The sequence below is a fragment of the Ranitomeya imitator genome, chromosome 3 (assembly GCF_032444005.1).
Source record: "Ranitomeya imitator isolate aRanImi1 chromosome 3, aRanImi1.pri, whole genome shotgun sequence".
In the NCBI taxonomy this organism is placed as follows: Eukaryota; Metazoa; Chordata; class Amphibia; order Anura; family Dendrobatidae; genus Ranitomeya; species Ranitomeya imitator.
In genome coordinates, this window is record NC_091284.1 from 149,614,619 (window position 1) to 149,633,918 (window position 19,300).

Here is a 19,300-nt window from a genome sequence, read left to right on the forward strand (position 1 = left end):
TAGGGATGAAATAGATTCAGCAAAGTGGGGCCCGATATTCTAGGACAGAGCGAGGACAGTAAAGCGAACTTTGCAGTCTACAAAAAACCCTAAATCAAAACCACGCAAAGGGGGCAAAAATAACCCACCGTGCCGAACTAACGGCACGGCGGTACACCCTTTGCGTCTCAGAGCTTCCAGCAAAACAAAAGACAAGCTGGACAGAAAAAAAGCAACAAAAAAGCAAAAAGCACTTAGCTATACAGAGCAGCAGGTCACAGGAACAATCAGGAGAAGCTCAGAACCAACACTGAAACATTGACAAGGAGCAAGGATAGCAGCATCAGGCGGAGTTAAGTAATGAAGCAGCCAACGAGCTCACCAGAACACCTGAGGGAGGAAGCTCAGAAGCTGCAGTACCACTTGTGACCACAGGAGTGAATTCAGCCACAGAATTCACAACAGGGGGCTGTGCTGTATACTACATGTCTGTGCTATATACTACATGGCTGTTCTATATACTACATGGCTGTTCTATACACCACATGGCTGTGCTATATACTACATGGGCCGTGTTATATACTACGTGGGCTGTTATATGCTACATGGGCTTTGCTATATACTACATGGCTGTTCTATAAAATACGTGGGCCATGTTATACACTATGTGGCTGTGCTATATACTATATGGGCTGTTATATGCTACGTGGGTTGTGCTATATAATACATGGCTGTTATACATACTACGTGGGCTGTGTTATATAATATGTGGCTGTGCTATATACAATATGGGCTGTTATATGCTACGTGGGCTGTACTATATACTACGTGGAGGGGTTATATGCTACATGGACAGTTATATACTACATGGCTGGGTTATATGGTACATGGCTGTGTTATGCGATCATGAATCATGGTATGTGTTAAAGGGGGGGCCCACTGAGACTCTTTCACCCGGGGCCCTCAAAAACCTGGAGCCGCTCCTTCCGAAGGAGCCCCTGGTCCCGGGACACCCGACAGCTGGGTCGTGACAGATATGTCTCAGATGGTAAATGGGTTAAAGAGATTGTCCACTACTTTAGCATTCATGAACTATTCTTAGGATATGTCATCATTGTCTGGTTGGTCAGGGTCCATCAGTCGACAACCCTGCTGATCATTTGTTATCGATGTCAGCGGCGGACAGAAATATTCACTTGTAGAGCTGCCCGTCTTCTGATAGTGGACGAGACTTGTTGTTACACTTCCGCCTCCTATTCAGAACCAATAGGAGATGGATGTGCAGTACCCTACTCCGCCCACTATCAGAAGATGGTCAGCTTTGCAAATGAGTATTTCTGACCAGGGACACTGACACCGAAAACAGCTGATCAGCGGGGTGCTGGGTGTCGCACCTCGACCGATCAGACAATGATGACCTATCCTAAGAATAGGTCATCGATGCTAAAATAGTGGACAACATCCTTAAAGTACACCCTGTCATTTCTCCCAAACCAGAGTAAAAGTATAATTCTGCTGCCTAATTCCTTAAAAGTTAAAGCTGCTGGTGATGCACATGCCAGACTGTCCAAAAGCTGCCACGATTCTTAAGCTCCGTAACATGCAAGGCACTTAAGAATTGGCATCCTTTTATTCATCATTCTGCCAGCACTATATGTGAAAGAATTTCCTTTTACTCATCTCCCAGCATGCATTGTTCCTGCCACTGTCCAATGGCGTGCCTATCCCAAACTGAAAGCCCAACCCAGGAGACGAGGAGCAGAGAGTCAAAGACCACTCCCCACTTCTTGTAATTCATCTCAGCATTTCTGCAGTTAGAGACGGATCACACTTTTTTTAATCTGAAAGCATTATTTTGGGTAAAGGGTTATTTAATTTTATTAATTTTTGCTTTGGTGATTGTTTAAGCCTACATTTATTCAAAGTTTGACCATTTAATTCTAAGTTTTCAGGATCAATTATTGAAGTTGTTTCTCCTGTACTATTTTTTTTCCAAGTAAGGAAAGATTGATGATGGAGAACAGAACTTGTGCACCCCATTGCATATATATGCAATATTGCACTTATGAGGTTCTACCTTACCTCATACAGTATTGGGGTATGCTGCAATTATATATACAGCTGTGTGAAAAAGTGTTTTCCCCCTTCCTGATTTCCTATTCTTTTGCATCTTTGTCACACCTAAATATTTCATATTACCAAAAAAAATATTAACCCCTTAGTGACAGAGCCAATTTTGTACTTAAAGACCGAGCCAATTTTTACAATTCTGACCAGTGTCACTTTATGAGGTTATAACTCTGGAACGCTTCAACGGATCCCGCTGATTCTGAGAATATTTTTTTGTGACATATTGTACTTCATGTTAGTGGTAACATTTCTTCGATATTACTTGCGATTATTTATGGAAAAAATGGAAATATGGCGAAAAATTTTAAAATTTGGCAATTTTCAAACTTTGTATTTTTATGCCCTTAAATCAGAGAGATATGTCACGAAAAATAGTTAATAAATAACATTTCCCACATGTCTACTTTACATCAGCACAATTTTGGAACCAAAATTTTTTTTTGTTAGGGAGTTATAAGGGTTAAAAGTTGACCAGCAATTTCTCATTTTTACAACACCATTTTTTTTTAGGGACCACATCACATTTGAAGTCATTTTGAGGGGTCTATATGATAGAAAATAACAAAGTATGACACCATTCTAAAAACTACACCCCTCAAGGTTCTCAAAACCACATTCAAGAAGTTTATTAACCCTTTACGTGCTTCACAGGAACTGAAACAATGTGGAATGAAAAAATGAACATTTAACTTTTTTTTTGCAAACATTTTAATTCAGAACCATTTTTTTTATTTACACAAGTGTAAAAACAGAAATGTAACCATAAATTTTGTTATGCAATTTCATCTGAATACGCCAATACCCCATATGTGGGGGTAAACCACTTTTTGGGCGCACCGCAGAACTTGGAAGTGAAGGAGCGCCGTTTGACTTTTTTAATGCAGAATTGGCTGGAATTGAGATCGGACGCCATGTCACGTTTAGAGAGCCCCTGATGTGCCTAAACAGTGGAAACCCCCCACAAATGACCCCATGTTGGAAACTAGACCCCACAAGGAACTTATCTAGATGTGTGGTGAGAACTTTGAATGCCCAAGTGCTTCACAGAAGTTTATAATGCAGAGTCATAAAAATAAAAAATATTTTTTTTTCCACAAAAAAGATTTTGTAGCCCCCAAGTTTTTATTTTCACAAGGGTAACAGGAGAAATTAGACCCCCAAAAGTTGTTGTCCAATTTATCCCGAGTACGCTGATGCCCCATATGTGGGGGTAACCCACTGTTTGGGCGCACGGCAGAGCTCAGAAGGAAGGGAGCACCATTTGACTTTTTGAGCGCAAAATTGGCTGTCGTGTTTGGAGACCCCCTGATGTACCTAAACAGTGGAAACCCCCCAATTCTAGCTCCAACCCTAACCCCAACACACCCCTAACCCTAATCCCAACCCGATCCATAATCCTAATCACTAACCCTAATGATAATCACAACCCTTACCCCAAAACAACCCTAATGTCAACCCTAACCATAACCCTAATAAAAACCCTAAATCCAACACACCCCTAATCCTAATCTCAACCCTAACCTCAACCCTAACCCTAATCCCAATACACCCCTAATCACAACCCTAACCTTAACCTTAATCCCAAACCTGACCCTAATCCCAAGCGTAACCCTAATACCAACCCTAACCCTAATACCAACCCTAATCCAAACCCTAACCCTAATCCCACCTCTAACCCTAACTTTAGCCGCAACCCTAGCCCTAACTTTACCCCAACCCTAACCCTAAAGCTACTTTCACACTTGCGTTTGGCATCTGTCGCAATCCGTCGTTTTGGACAAAAAACGGATCCTGCAAATGTGCCCGCAGGATGCGTTTTTTGCCCATAGACTTGTATTGCCGACGGATCGCAACGGATGGCCACACGTCACGTCCGTCGTGCACTGGATCAGTTGTGTTTTGGCGGACCGTCGGCACAAAAAACGTTCAATGTAACGTTTTTTTTGTACGTCGCGTCCGCCATTTCTGACCGTGCATGCGTGGCCGTAACTCCACCCCCTCCTCCCCAGGACATAGATTGGGCAGCGGATGCGTTGAAAAACTACATCTGCTGCCCACGTTGTGTACAATTTTCACAACGTGCGTTGGTATGTCGGCCCCGTACCGACGTAAGTGTGAAAGAAGCCTAACCCTAAATTTAGCCCCAACCCTAACCCTAAATTTAGCCCCAACCCTAACCCTAAATTTAGCCCTAACCCTAACCCTAGCCCTAACCCTAGCCCTAACCCTAACCCTAATTTTAGCCCCAACTGCTCTTCTCCTGCCGGCCAGCAGATGGCAACAGATGGCGGGTGCACTGCGCATGCACCCGCCATTTTCTTTTGCCAGGAAAACTCCGGTGGCCAGGAGGAGCAGCAGGAGGACCCAGGGACACCGGTAAGTATGGCAGGGTCCCCGAATCCCCCTATTTCTCTGTCCTCTGATGTGCGATCACATCAGAGGACAGAGAATTACACATTACTCTTTTTTTTTTTTTTTTGCGGTCGCCGGTAAACAGTTAATTACCGGTGATCGCAAAACAGGGGTCGGTAAAACCGACCCCGATCATGTTCTTTGGGGTCTCGGCTACCCCCGGCAGCCGAGACCCCAAAGATTCACCCGATGCCGGCCGGCGGGCGCACTGCGCATGCGCCCGCCATTTTTTTGCCGGAAAAAGATGGCGGCGCCAATTGGGAGCCACGAGGAACACCGGAGGAGACAGGTAAGTATTGGGGGGCTACCTGGGACCCCATTTCTCTGTCATCTGATGTGCGATCACATCGGAGGACAGAGAAATTTTTTGCGATCGCCGGTAAACGGTTAATTACCGGCGATCGCCAAAGCGGGGTCGGTAAAAAAAACCCGAATCATGTTCTCTGGGGTCTCGGCTACCCCCGGCAGCCGAGACCCCGGAGAAAGTTCGACTCTGAGGGGCGCTATTTACTTTTTCCACAGCGCCGTTAATTAACGGCGCTGTGGTTTAAGTACCCTTAGCGGCCGCCGTTAAAAGGCGTATCGCCAGTCGTTAAGGGGTTAAATATTTTACAAAGATAACACAAGTAAACACAAAATGCAGTTTTTAAATGAAGGTCTCTATTATTAGAGGAAAAAGAAATCCAAACCTTCAGGACTCTGTGAAAAAGTGATTGCCATATAACCTAATAGCGGGTTGAGCCACCCTTAGCAGCAACAACTGCAATCAACTGTTTCGATAACTGGCATTTAGTCTTTTACAATGCTCTGGAGGCCTTTTGGCCTACTCATTTTTGCACAATTGTAATCAGCCACATTGGATGGTTTACAAGCATGAATTGCCTTTTTAAGATCATGCCACATCATCTTAATCGGATTAAGATCGGGACTTTAACTTGGCCACTCCAAAGTCTTAATTTTGTTTTTCTTACGCCATTCTGAGATGCACTTGCTGGTGTGTTTTGGATCATTGTACTGCTGCATAACCCAAGTGTGCTTCAGCTTGAGGTCATGAACAGACGGCCTGGCATTCTCCTTCAGGATTTTTTGGTAGACAGCAGAATTTATGGTTTAATTTACTACAGCGAGTCTTCCAGGTTCTAAAGCAGCAAAATAGCTCCAGACTATCACACTACCACCATCATATTTTACTGTTAGTATGGTGTTATTTTTCTGAAATACCATGTTACTTCTACGCCAGATGTAATGGGACATACACCTTCCAAAAAGTTCAACTTTTGCCTCATGAGTCCAGAGTATTCTACCAAAAGTCTTGGGGATCATCAAGATGTTTTCTGGAAAAACTTAAATTAGCCTTTATGTTTTTATTGCTCAACAGTGGGTTTCATCTTGAAACTCTGTCATGCAGGCCATTTTTGCCTAGTCTCTTTCTTATGGTGAAGTCATAAACACTGACCTTATAATAAGAAAAATAAGGCCTGCAATTCTTTGGATGTTGTTGTTGGGTGTTTTATGACCTCTTAGATGAGTCGTCGCTGCACTCTCGGGGTAATTTTGGTCTCCCGGCCACTCCTAGGAAGGTTCAGCACTGTTGCATATTTTTGCCATTTGTGGATAAGGGCTCTCATTGTGTTTGGTTGGAGTTCCAAAGCTTCCAGACAGATTGATCTCAATTACTTTGTTTCTCATTTGTTCCAAAATTTCTTTGGATCGTGACATGATGTCTAGCTTTTGAAGATCTTTTGGTCTACTTCACCTTGTCAGGTAGGTCCAATTTAATTGATGGCTTGATTGAGAACAGTCGTGACAGTAATTAGGCCTTGGTGTGGCTAGGGAATTTGAACTAAGCTTCCAAAGATGTTATAAACCACAGTAAATTTACGTTTTAAGGGTGGCAATCACATTTTCACAAAGTGCCCTGTAGGTTTGGATTTTTTTTTTTACTGTGATGCCCTCCCCCCCCCCTCCCCGGGGCAATGTTATAAAGTTAAAACAATATATATTTACATATGTAAAAAAAAAACAAAAAAACTAAACAATGAAGAAAAAAATTGTTCCAATAAATACATTTCTTTAAATAATTAAAAAACAGTAAAAGTACACATATCTAGCATCGCCGCTTCCGTAACGACCCGACCTATAAAACGGTCCCACCAGTTAACCCCTTCAGTGAACACCGAAAAAAAACAACAACAAAAAAAACGAGGCAAAAAACAATGCTTTATTATCATACTGCCGAACAAAAAGTGGAATAACACGCGATCAAAAAGACGGATATAAATAACCATGGTCCCACTGAAAACAACATCTTGTCTCGCACAAAAAGAGCTGCCATACAGCATCATCAGCGAAAAAATAAAAAGTTATAGTCCTCAGAATAAAGCGATGCAAAAATAATAATTTTTTTATATAAAATAGTTTTTATCATATAAAAGTGCCAAAACATAAAAAAATGATATAAATGAGGTATCGCTGTAATGGTACTGACCCGTAAAATAAAACTGCTTTATCAATTTTATCAAACGTGGAATGGTATAAAGGCTCCCCCAAAATAAATTCATGAATAGCTGTTTTTTGGTAATTCTGCCTCACAAAAATTGGAATGAAAAGCGATCAAAAAATGTCACGTGCCTGAAAATGGTACCAATAAAAACGTCAACTCGTCCCGCAAAAAACAAGACCTCACATGACTCTGTGGACCAAAATATGGAAAAATTATAGCTCTCAAGATGTGGAGACACAAAAACTATTTTTTGCAATAAAAAGCGTCTTTTTGTGTGTGACAGCTGCCAATCATAAAAATCCACTAAAAAACCCGCTATAAATAGTTAATCAAACCACCTTCATCACCCCCTTAGTTAGGCAAAAATAATAAAATTAAAAAAATGTATTTATTTCCATTTTTCCATGAAGGTTAGGGTTGGGGCTAAAGTTAGGGTTAGGGTTGGGGCTACAGTTAGGGTTGGGGCTACAGTTAGGGTTAGGGTTGGGGCTACAGTTAGGGTTAGGGTTGGGGCTAAAGTTAAGGTTAGGGTTGGGGCTAAAGTTAGGGTTAGGCTTGGGGCTAAAGTTAGGGTTAGGGTTTGGATTACATTAATGGTTGGCATTAGGGTTAGGAGTTTGTCAGGGTTAGGGGTGTGGTTAGGGTTATGGTTGGGATTAGGGATTTGTTGGAGTTAGGGGTGTGGTTAAGTTTGTGATTAGGGATAGGGGTGTGTTGGGGTTAGGGGTGTGGTTGGGATTAGCAGTGTGGTTGGGAATAGGGTTAGGGGCATGTTCGGGTTAGGGGTGTGGTTAGGGTTGTGGTTAGGATTGGGATTAGGGTTAGGGGTGTGCTTGGGTAAGGGTTTCTGTTAGAATTGGGGGTTTACACTGCTTAGGCACATCAGGGGCTCTCCAAATGCGACATGGCATCCTATCTCAATTCCAGCCAATTCTGCATTGAAAAAGTAAAACAGTGCTCCTTCCCTTTCGAGCTCTCCCATGTGCCCAAACAGGGGTTTACCCCAACATATGGGGTATCAGCGTACTCATCGACAAATTAGACAAAATCTTTTGGGGTCCAATTTCTCTTGTTACCCTTGGGAAAATAAACATTTGGGGGGCTAAAAAAAAACATTTTTGTGGGAAAAATGATTTTTTATTTTCACGGCTCTGCGTTATAAACTGTAGTGAAACACTTGGGGGTTCAAAGCTCTCACAACACATCTAAAAGTTCCTTAGGGGGTCTACTTTCCAAAATTGTGTCACTTGTGGGGGGTTTCAATGTTTAGGCACATCAGGCTCTGTCCAAATGCGACATGGCATCCCATCTCAATTCCAGTCAATTTTGCATTGAAAAGTCAACCGGCGCTCCTTCCCTTCCGAGCTCTGCCATGCGCCCAAACAGTGGTTTACCCCCACATATGGGGTATCAGCGTACTCAGGACAAATTGCACAATAACTTTTGGGGTCCAATTTCTCCTGTTACCCTTGGTAAAATAAAACAAATTGGAGCTGAAGTAAATTTTTTTAACCCCTTAAGCCCCGAGGGTGGTTTGCACGTTAATGACCGGGCCTATTTTTACAATTCTGACCACTGTCCCTTTATGAGGTTATAACTCTGGAAATCTTTAACGGATCTTGGAGATTCTGACATTGTTTTCTCGTGACATATTGTACTTCATGGTAGTGGTAAAATTTATTTGATAAAACTTGCGTTTATTTGTGAAAAAAACGGAAATTTGGCAAAAATTTTGAAAATTTCACAATTTTCCAACTTTAAATTTTTATGCCCTTAAATCACAGAGATATGTCACGCAAAATACTTAATAAGTAACATTTCCCACATGTCTACTTTACATCAGCACAATTTTGGAACCAAAATTTTTTTTTGTTAGAGAGTTATAAGGGTTAAAAGTTGACCAGCAATTTCTCATTTTTACAACACCATTTTTTTTTTAGGGACCACATCTCATTTGAAGTCATTTTGAGGGGTCTATATGATAGAAAATACCCAAGTGTGACACCATTCTAAAAACTGCACCCCTCAAGGTGCTCAAAACCACATTCAAGAAGTTTATTAACCCTTCAGGGGTTTCACAGGAATTTTTGGAATGTTTAAATAAAAATGAATATTTAACTTTTTTTCACACAAAATTTATTTCAGCTCCAATTTGTTTTATTTTACCAATGGTAACAGGATAAAATGGATGCCAAAAGTTGTTGTACAATCTGTCCTGAGTACGCTGATACCCCATATGTAGGGGTAAACCACTGTTTGGGCGCATGGCAGAGCTCGGAAGGAAAGGAGCGCCATTTGACTTTTCAATGCAAAATTGACAGGAATTGAGATGGGACGCCATGTTGCGTTTGGAGAGCCCTTCATGTGCCTAAACATTGAAACCCCCCACAAGTGACTCCATTTTGGAAAGTAGACACCCTAAGGAACTTATCTAGATGTGTGGTGACCACTTTGACCCACCAAGTGCTTCACAGACATTTATAATGCAGGGCCATAAAAATAAAAAATATTTTTTCACAAAAATGATCTTTTTGCCCCCAATTTTTTATTTTCCCAAGGGTAAGAGAAGAAATTAGACCATAAAAGTTGTTGTGCAATTTGTCCTGAGTGCGACGATACCCCATATGTGGGGGTAAACCACTGTTTAGGCGCATGGCAGAGCTCGGAAGGAAAGGAGCGCCATTTGACTTTTCAATGCAAAATTGACTGGAATTAAGGTGGGATGCCATGTTGCGTTTGGAGAGCCCCTGATGTGCCTGAACAGTGGAAACTCCCCAATTCTACCTGAAACCCTAATCCAAACGCACCCCTAACCCTAATCCCAATAGTTACCCTAACCACACACCTAACCCTGACACACCCCTAATTCTAATCCCAACCGTAAATGTAATCCAAGCCCTAACCCTAGCCCTAACCCTAGCCCTAACCCTAATGGGAAAATGGAAATAAATACATTTTTTTAAATTTTATTATTTTTCCCTAAGGCTAGGTTCACATTGCGTTAGGGCAATCCGTTTAGCGCTAGCGGATTGCGCTAACGCAATGTCCTTTTAGGTGTCGCGTTTAGTGGTCGCGTTAACGTCCCCGCTCTGGAAGGCGGGGATCGGACCTCGGGCGTGCCGCGGACGCTGCAAGCAGCGTCCGAGGCGCGCCACAAAAGAACGGCACCTTGCTAGCGCGAGCCGAAAATGGTACGCTCTAGCGATGCGCTACACCCGAATATCACATTGCTGTCAATGGGTGCGCTAACGGACCCGTTGCACGGCGATAATTGCGACATTTTCGCTGTGCAACGCTGTCCGTTAGCGTTAACCCATTAACGCAATGTGAACGTAGCCTAACTAAGGGGGTGATGAAGGGGGGTTTGATTTACTTTTATAGCATTTTTTATATCGGATTTTTATGATTGGCAGCCGTCACACACTAAAAGACGCTTTTTATAGCAAAAAAGTTTTTGCGTCTCCACATTTTGAGACCTATAATTTTTCCATATTTTGGTCCACAGAGTCATGTGAGGTCTTGTTTTTTGCGGGACGAGTTGACGTTTTTATTGGTAACATTTTCGGGCACGTGACAGTTTTTGATCGCTTTTTATTCTGATTTTTTGTGAGGCAGAATGACCAAAAACCAGCTATTGATGAATTTCTTTTGGGGGAGGCGTTTCTACCGTTCCGTGTTTGGTAAAATTGATAAAGCAGTTTTATTCTTTGGGTCAGTACGATTACAGTGATATCTCATTTATATCATTTTTTTATGTTTTGGCGCTTTTATACGATAAAAGCTATTTTATAGAAAAAATAATTATTTTGGCATTGCTTTATTCTGAGGACTATAACTTTTTTATTTTTTTGGTTATTATGCTATATGGCAGCTCGTTTTTTGCGGGACAAGATGACATTTTCAGTGGTACCATGGTTATTTATATCCGTCTTTTTGATCGCGTGTTATTCCACTTTTTGTTCAGCGGTATGATAATAAAGCGTTGTTTTTTGGCTCTTTTTTTTTTTTTGCTTACGGTGTTCACTGAAGGGGTTAACTAGTGGGACAGTTTTATAGGTTGGGTCGTTACGGACGCGGCGATACTAAATATGTGTACTTTTATTTTTTTTGTTTTTTTTTAGATAAAGAAATGTATTTATGGGAATAATATTTTTTTTCTTCTTTATTTAGGAAAATTTTTTTTTTTTACACGTGTGGAAATTTTTTTTTTTACTCTTTCACTTTGTCCCAGGGGGGGACATCACAGATCACTGATCTGACAGTGTGCACAGCACTCTGTCAGATCGGTGATCTGACAAACAGCCGGGCAGGATTAGAGCTGTAGCTGCAGCCTGCTCCTAACCCGGAAGTGCTCCCTGCAGGACCCGGATGCAGCACCGCGGCCATTTTGGATCCGGGGACTGCAGGGAGAAGACGCTCGGTACACGGTGAGTACATCACCGTGTACCGATCGTCTCAGGGAAGCCCGCAGGGAGCCCCCTCCCTGCGCGATGCTTCCCTGCACCGCCGGCACACCGCGATCATGTTTGATCGCGGTGTGCCGGGGGTTAATGTGCCGGGAGCGGTCCGAGACCGCTCCTGGCACATAGTGCCGGATGTCAGCTGTGATAGGCACCTGACACCCGGCCGCGATCGGCCGCGCTCCCCCCGTGAGCGCGGCCGATCGCTATGATGTACTATCCCGTCGGTGGGAATTAAGGCCCATCCCACCTTGACGGGATAGTACGTCATATGGGATTAAGGGGTTAAACATTAAAAAAATTCCTGTGAAACACCTGAAGGGTTAATAAACTTCTTGAATGTGGTTTTGAGCACAGTTGGTTATTTTCTATCATATAGACCCCTCAAAGTGACTTCAAATGTGATGTGGTCCCTAAAAACTGGTCAACTTTTAACCCTTATAACTCCCTAACTAAAAAACATTTTGGTTCTAAACTTGTGCTGATGTGCTGATGTGGGAAATGTTAATTATTAAGTATTTTGTGTGACATATCTCTGTGATTTAAGGGCATAAAAATTCAAAGTTGGAAAATTGTGAAATTTTCAAAATTTTCACCAAATTTCCGCTTTTTTCACAAATAAACGCAGGTAATATCAAAGAAGTCTTACCACTGTCATGAAGTACAATATGTTACGAGAAAACAATGTCAGAATCATCAGGATCCGTTGAAGCGTTCCAGAGTTATAACCTCATAAAGGGACAGTGGTCAGAATTGTAAAAATTGGCTCGGTCATTAACGTGCAAACCACCCTTGGGAGTAAGGGGTTAAGGCAAATGGTTTAAATTTTTTTAAATCTATTCTTCCTAATATGAGTTTATAAGAAAAAGTGACAGAAAAGTGACCTTTTCTTTTATGCTGGAGATGAAGCTTTGAAGCTTGAATACAGTATGATGTTTGTACATGATAGATAATTGCACATAAAATGTACGGAAGGAAATGTTTTGTCAATGTAACCAATAATGCTCCTTATTATATTGCAGAGAAGGGAAAAGTCAATTTGAGAGGGCTTTTGGGGTATCTTCAAAAGAAGTATTTGAAGCTATTTACAGGTAACTTGTGCACATACTGTAAGTTTGCAACAATGATTGTTGATTTTCCAAACAAAATGAAGTTCTGGGCCCAATTGTAAAAGTATTTCCTGGTGTGTAACCACTGAGAGAGCATGGTTTGTTATGTAGATATTTTGAAATTGCATTCTATTTTGTAACTGTGTATGAAATCATTTTGGAGACTTTTTAGATATGTATAAATATATTGGAAGTTTAAAACAAAATGCTGCCTCCCCCGTGGTGCTCTCTCTGCTAGTAGAATAGGAAAAATAAATATGTCATTGTGTAATTCATATAATTCTTGGGGATATTCCAAAGTGTCCACTGGATAGATGCTGACTGTTACGGTACCGTCACACTAGACGATATCGCTAGCGATCCGTGACGTTGCAGCGTCCTCGCTAGCGATATCGTCCAGTGTGACAGGCAGCAGCGATCAGGCCCCTGCTGTGCTGTCGCTGGTCGGGGAAGAAAGTCCAGAACTTTATTTGGTCGCTGGACTCCCCGCAGACATCGCTGAATCGGCGTGTGTGACACCGATTCAGCGATGTCTTCACTGGTAACCAGGGTAAACATCGGGTAACTAAGCGCAGGGCCGCGCTTAGTAACCCGATGTTTACCCTGGTTACCATCCTAAAAGTAAAAAAAAACAAACAGTACATACTTACCTACAGCCGTCTGTCCTCCAGCGCTGTGCTCTGCACTCCTCCTGTACTGGCTGTGAGCGTCGGTCAGCCGGAAAGCAGAGCGGTGACGTCACCGCTCTGCTTTCCGGCCGCTGTGCTCACACAGACAGTACAGGAGGCCCTGCGCGGCCCTGCGCTTAGTTATCCGATGTTTACCCTGGTTACCGGCATCGTTGGTCGCTGGAGAGCGGTCTGTGTGACAGCTCTCCAGCGACCAAACAGCGATGCTGCAGCGATCGTTGTTGGTATCTCTGCAGCGTCGCTAAGTGTGACGGTACCTTTACACTTCTGTATTATCACTGGGAGCCCGACATACACTGCCCCATTGTCCACCAGCCACAGGACTGTAGTTGGGAGGAGATAATTGAAGTGATGGCTGCCCATGCACCCTGCTGCTTCATTCAAATTCTGTGACACTGATACCTACTAATTGGGGTAGCAGCTAAACTAAAGGTTCCGTCACACTCAGCGATGCTGCAGCGATGTAGACAACGGGCCGATCGCTGCAGCATCGCTGTTTAGGTTGCTGTAGAGACGTCAAACACAGCAACTCCAGAACGATGCAGGAGCGATCCAGTGACGTAACGGCGACTCACTTATCGTTCTCGCTGGTTGTTAGCTCCATGTAAAAACATTGCTGGCATCGTTGCTTTTGCTGTCAAACATGACGATACACGCCGACCTGACGACGAAATAAAGTTCTGGACTTCTAGCTCCGACCAGGGATTGCACAGCGGGATCCAGATCGCTGCTGCGTGTCAAACACAACGAGATCGCTATCCAGGACGCTGCAACGTCACAGATCGTTGTTGTTCTCGTTGTAAAGTTGCTGAGTGTGAAGGTACCTTTATAGATCTGAACTAGCTTGCCTTGTAAAAATAAGGTTGTGTAATCCCACAGGATACATTGATGTCCTACTAATCAGATTTGTGTGCTATAAGATGTTGTGATTGTCAGAGTCCATGTACTAGAGAGAGACCCTAAATAATAACACAAAGCCTGGTTCTCAGTGCCACATACAGGTCATATACAGGGGACCTATGTTTTTGGGTGCACTGCTGTTCTATAATGAAAGTGTTTCATCCAGGTGAGCTCCTGGGACATTACAAGAGTGTTTTTGTCAAGCTAGCTCTGACATCACTAGTGGTTTCTAGTGAGGTGAGATGCAATGACATCACAAGAAAGCTTCACTCACGTGACCACTGTGACATCACAAGAAGGTTTCAGTCAAGTACGCCGTGGCATCACAACAGAATTTAGTCGGGTAAGCTGCTGTGACATCATGATGGTGTTTTTGTCAGGCAAGCTCTGGTGACATCATGCAGTTTTCAGTCAGGTAGGCTCCTGTGATATCACAAGGTTTCAGTGAGGTAAGCTGTGACATCACAAAAGGGATTTGGTCAAATAAACTGCTGTGATATCACAATTGGTCATCAGGGTGATATGCTCAGGGGTTAGACATACAGTATGTACCATCAAATCAGCTTTGGAAATCGAGGAACCCCTGTGGGAACCACTGCTGTAGGTGTCTACTCCTGTCCTTTTTAAAAATGCGGAACAAAATCTGACCCAGCTTAGACAACTGCATTATAACTACATCATAATGCTTTGTATTTCGAGGTATAAAATGCTGTACCCATTTCTCTTTTAACTAATTTGTAATTAGATCAGAAGAGGAGATGGTGACTTTCATCCATAATATGGACACAATATGGAAAGTTTGTGGAAAAGATGTTATACAAGCTTTTGACCTCTCTGCATTCCACACAGTCATTGATCTTGGAGGTAAAATTTGTAGGACTTTTCTTTTTTATTATGTCATTATTTTATTTTATTTCATTTATTTCATATACATAAATGTATGCAGTAAATCCACAGCACGTTACATTGAAATCTGTAACAACAAATATCTAATATATCAGGCAGATTTTTGTACAGATTGTATGTATAACGGCTTTGATTTAAAAAATAGAAATTTCTAACCTTATGCCTATTGTCAGTTTCACATTGGTCTCACACTCTCTAGTGATAAACAATTAACACATGTGACCACTTCTATCTGCGATTGACTGTGTAGGTCACCTGTGAACATGAGAAGTCATCACTGGATGCTAGTGTGCAGAGACTGATGGAAGATCTCAGTAGGGCCAGACTGGGACTAAAAACCAGTTCTGTCACACAAACACTCTACCAGATCTCCTGTCTTTGTTAACAGGTTGCAATCATGACATCATGACCACAGCCCTTATTACTGCTGCTGCCAATCACTGGAATCTCATGACATTGGTATTGTCGACCACCGTGAATAAGTGTCTCTCCAAGGGTCTCTGACCCCTTTCCTTCCCAGCATCCGAATAATAGCATGAGTCTCAAGTTGGATATAATTGGCCACAGCGGCCTTTATTATAAACAAACAAAACATTTAACCGTAACATGATCTGGGAAAGGGTCCTTGAAGCTAAAAGTCTGGTGTTAACCATAGTATAAACAAGTGGACAAGAGACCAACCGTAGATTACTCTCAGCCGTTACCCCACAGGCTCGAGAGCACCAAAATACCCCGAAGGGTTACCTGTTGTGAGTTCCGTTCTGGAGCTCCTTCCTGTGGTTGCTAATGGTGTGTTTGCGAGTTCTGCCCTTGGGCTCCCTCTGGTGGTTTCGAGTGGAACTGCTGCTCCATTAGGTAGCTGTAGCAGCTGCCTTCACTAATCGCCTTGCCTGGGTTTGTTATTTAAACCTGCTCTGGGCTTTAGTCCATGCCTGCTGTCAATGTTCTTGGTTGGATTTGATTCTTCCCTTGGATTTCTCATATGGCCAGTCCTTGTCTGCAAAAGATAAGTTTTGCTAGTTTGTTTGTCCATTTGTTTGGACTCTATTGCTTTGCATTTTGTCTCTTTTGTCCAGCTTGTCACTATGTCTTATTTAGGCTAGCTGGAAGCTCTGGGAAAGCAGATTTGCCCCTCCACACCGTGAGTCGGTGTGGAGTTCATTTTTGTAAACTCTGCGTGGATTTTGTAGTTTTTAATACTGACCGCACAGTATCCTTTGCTCTCTGTCTATCTAGTTTAGTATTGGCCTCCCCTTTGCTGAATTCTAATTTCATTTCTCCTTTCACAGTCAATATTTGTGGGGGGCTATCTTTCCTTTTGGGGGTTTCTCTGAGGCAAGATAGCTTGCTATTTCCTTCTTTAGAGGTAGTTATATCTTAGGCTGTGACGAGGTCTCTAGGGAGTGTCAGGAACATCCCACGGCTATTTCTAGTTGTGTTGTTAGGATTAGGGACTGCGGTCAGTAGAGATACCACCTTCTCAGAGCTCGTTCCATGTTGCGTTTTAGCCACCAGGTCATTTCAGTGTGGCCTCTTAACCACCAGGTCATAACAGTTACCCTTGTCAACTTCCAACTTAGGAATCTGGCGCACCGTTACCAAGATTCCCCCAAATCACCAGACACGCAACCAAAACTTATACCAACTGGAGAATCCGTATCCCGACGGACCCCCCAGGCCAATTTAGCACCAACTCCAAGGACCCCTCCCCCCGCCACCATGAGGATACTTGACCCCCTCAAGTATCCGAGACCCCACCAACCTTAACCGCTATGGCCCGCTCAATTCCAGACTGCACCCCAAAGGCCCACAAGTCAATGCCCACCACGTTCAGATGAACGCCATCACCCAAAAGACATTGGTCACCACCACACTCCAACTCTCAAAATGACGCACGGCAAAGCCCCCATTCCGTACGACAAAACCAGACACGGCCCGATTCACCTTGATGCAGGCCTTATTAATCTTGTCCACCGACCTAGCGTACCTCCAGGATTTCCGTGGAACAATCTCCGACCACACAATAGACATGTCCCGAAAAGAGACCCATAACCGTAGCAAGTCATGTTTAATGTCCCGGATCAACTCACGGCAAGGACGAACTCCCAAGTCGTTTCCCCCAACGTGTAAAACCAAAATGTCGGGAGGCCTGTCCAACCGCACGCCATTGTGTACCTCCTCCAGTACACTGTTCCAACCTAAGCCCCGAAACCCCAACCACCTGATGATGGCCACGTCCCTGGAAAAGCCGAGCTGTCTTCCATCCCGTCGGACGTCTGCTCGCTTTGCGCCCCATTACACGTAAGAGTGGCCAACAATCCACACCAACAGTGAGGATGAACCTGAAAAACATAAACAACTTAGGCACGCGCCAACTACGAGTACAAAGACCGACAGTCACCAGCCTCTCAGGGCCTCACGTAACTCCGATAAAGACCAGACTCCCACCGCCCTATCCTCTGTACCACCACAGGAGCCAAACCACTCCGCGCCGCCTCCGTAGCGGCCCCGATCCGAAAAGAATGCGAGGCGAACCTGGAAGAATCCACGCCAATGGCCTCCAAAGACTGCTGAAAAACCGCTACAAACTGGTATTTAGACAGAAAAGATCCGTCCTCATGACGTAACAAAGGCCCATCACCCCGCGGGTGAAGTCTATCAAAATCCTGCCAGCAATGGATAGGACACATAACGGACCCGGGAACGGCGCCCAAAAACACCCTTTTACCCCATCCCGCCTGATCCATCTTAGACTTCCGAATCCAAAATTGCAACGACCCCTCGGAAACAAAAAAGTCCCCCGCCCAAAGGCCCCCCTGATGAACTGTAGTGGGAGACACCAACTCCCCCACCCTCAAGGCCCCGTAAAAGGCCAACAAGAAAGCCAGGCAAAATAGTGCAACCTCAAAACCAGAAACACATATATCGCCCAGACGTGCCCCCAACCGCTCCAACTTCTCAAAAGACATCGGGCGCCTGCAATCGCCATAGCTACCCGTTCTTCTCAACCCCTTCGCAGCTTGCTTTACCAAAAATGACTTCGTCAAGTCCTGCAGGCCCCGGTGTTATGATCTGGTGGCCTAGGAGCAGCATGAGACGTACTCTGGAGAAGGTGGTACCTGTACTGACCGCAAACCCTGAACTTAACAGCGCAACTAGAAGTAGCCGTGGGGGGTACCTAACACTCCCTAGACCCCTCGACACAGCCTAAGAACTAACTACCCCTAAAGACAGAAACGGGAAAACTATCTTGCCTCAAAGAAAAGAGGATAGACAGCCCCCCACAAATATTGACTGTGAGAGGAGAGGGAAATAACATACGCAGACATGAAATCAGGATTTAGCATAGGAGGCCATACTAGCTAAAAAGAAAGAATAGGACAGAGTACTATGCGGTCAGTATTAAAACACTAGAAAATATCAACCACAGAAAATACAAATCACCACATCTGACTAAAGACATGGAGGGTATATGTTGTGAATTCTGTGGCTGAGTTCACTTCTGTGGTCACAAGTGGTATTGCAGTCTCTGGGCTTCCTCCCTCAGGTGTTTTGGTGAGCTCGTTGGCTGCCTTGCTATTTAGCTCCACCTGAGTCTGTCTTCCTTGCTCCTTGTCAATGTTCCAGTGTTGGATCTGAGCTACTGCATCTTTCCTTGGGCCTGCTGCTCTGCTAGATAAGTGCTTCTAGTTTGTTTTCTGTTTTTTCTGTCCAGCTTGCTATTAACATTTGCTGGAAGCTCTGAGAAGCAAAGGGGTGCACCGCCGTGCTGTTAGTTCGGCACGGTGGGTCTTTTTGCCCCTTTGCGTGGTTTTCGTTTTAGGGTTTTTTGTAGACTGCATAGTTCTCTTTGCTATCCTCGCTCTGTCTAGAATATCGGGCCTCACTTTGCTGAATCTATTTCATTCCTACGTTTGTCTTTTCATCTTGCTAACAGTCATTATATGTGGGGGGCTGCCTATTCCTTTGGGGTATTTCTCTGAGGTAAGTCAGGCTTGTATTTCTATCTTCAGGCTAGTCAGCTCCTCAGGCAGTGCCGAGTTGCATAGGTAGTTGATAGGCGCAATCCACTGCTGCTTACAGTTGTGTGAGGATAGTTCAGGTACTGCAGTCTACAGAGATTCCACGTCTCAGAGCTCGTCCTATTGTTTTTGGTTATTGCCAGATCTCTGTATGTGCGCTGATTACTGCACGCTGTGTTGCCTGATTGCC

General features: G+C 43.7%; 1 protein-coding gene across 1 annotated transcript in view; it reads left to right on the top strand.

Annotated features, from left to right (window-relative positions):
• Window positions 1-19,300, top strand: part of LOC138673020 (acetylserotonin O-methyltransferase-like) — a 194,482-nt gene that overhangs the window by 88,531 nt on the left and 86,651 nt on the right. The window contains exons 4-5 of the mRNA XM_069761556.1: window positions 12,507-12,575; window positions 14,928-15,046. Of these exons, the coding sequence (XP_069617657.1) occupies window positions 12,507-12,575; window positions 14,928-15,046 (188 nt within the window). The remainder of the gene's footprint in view (window positions 1-12,506; window positions 12,576-14,927; window positions 15,047-19,300) is intronic.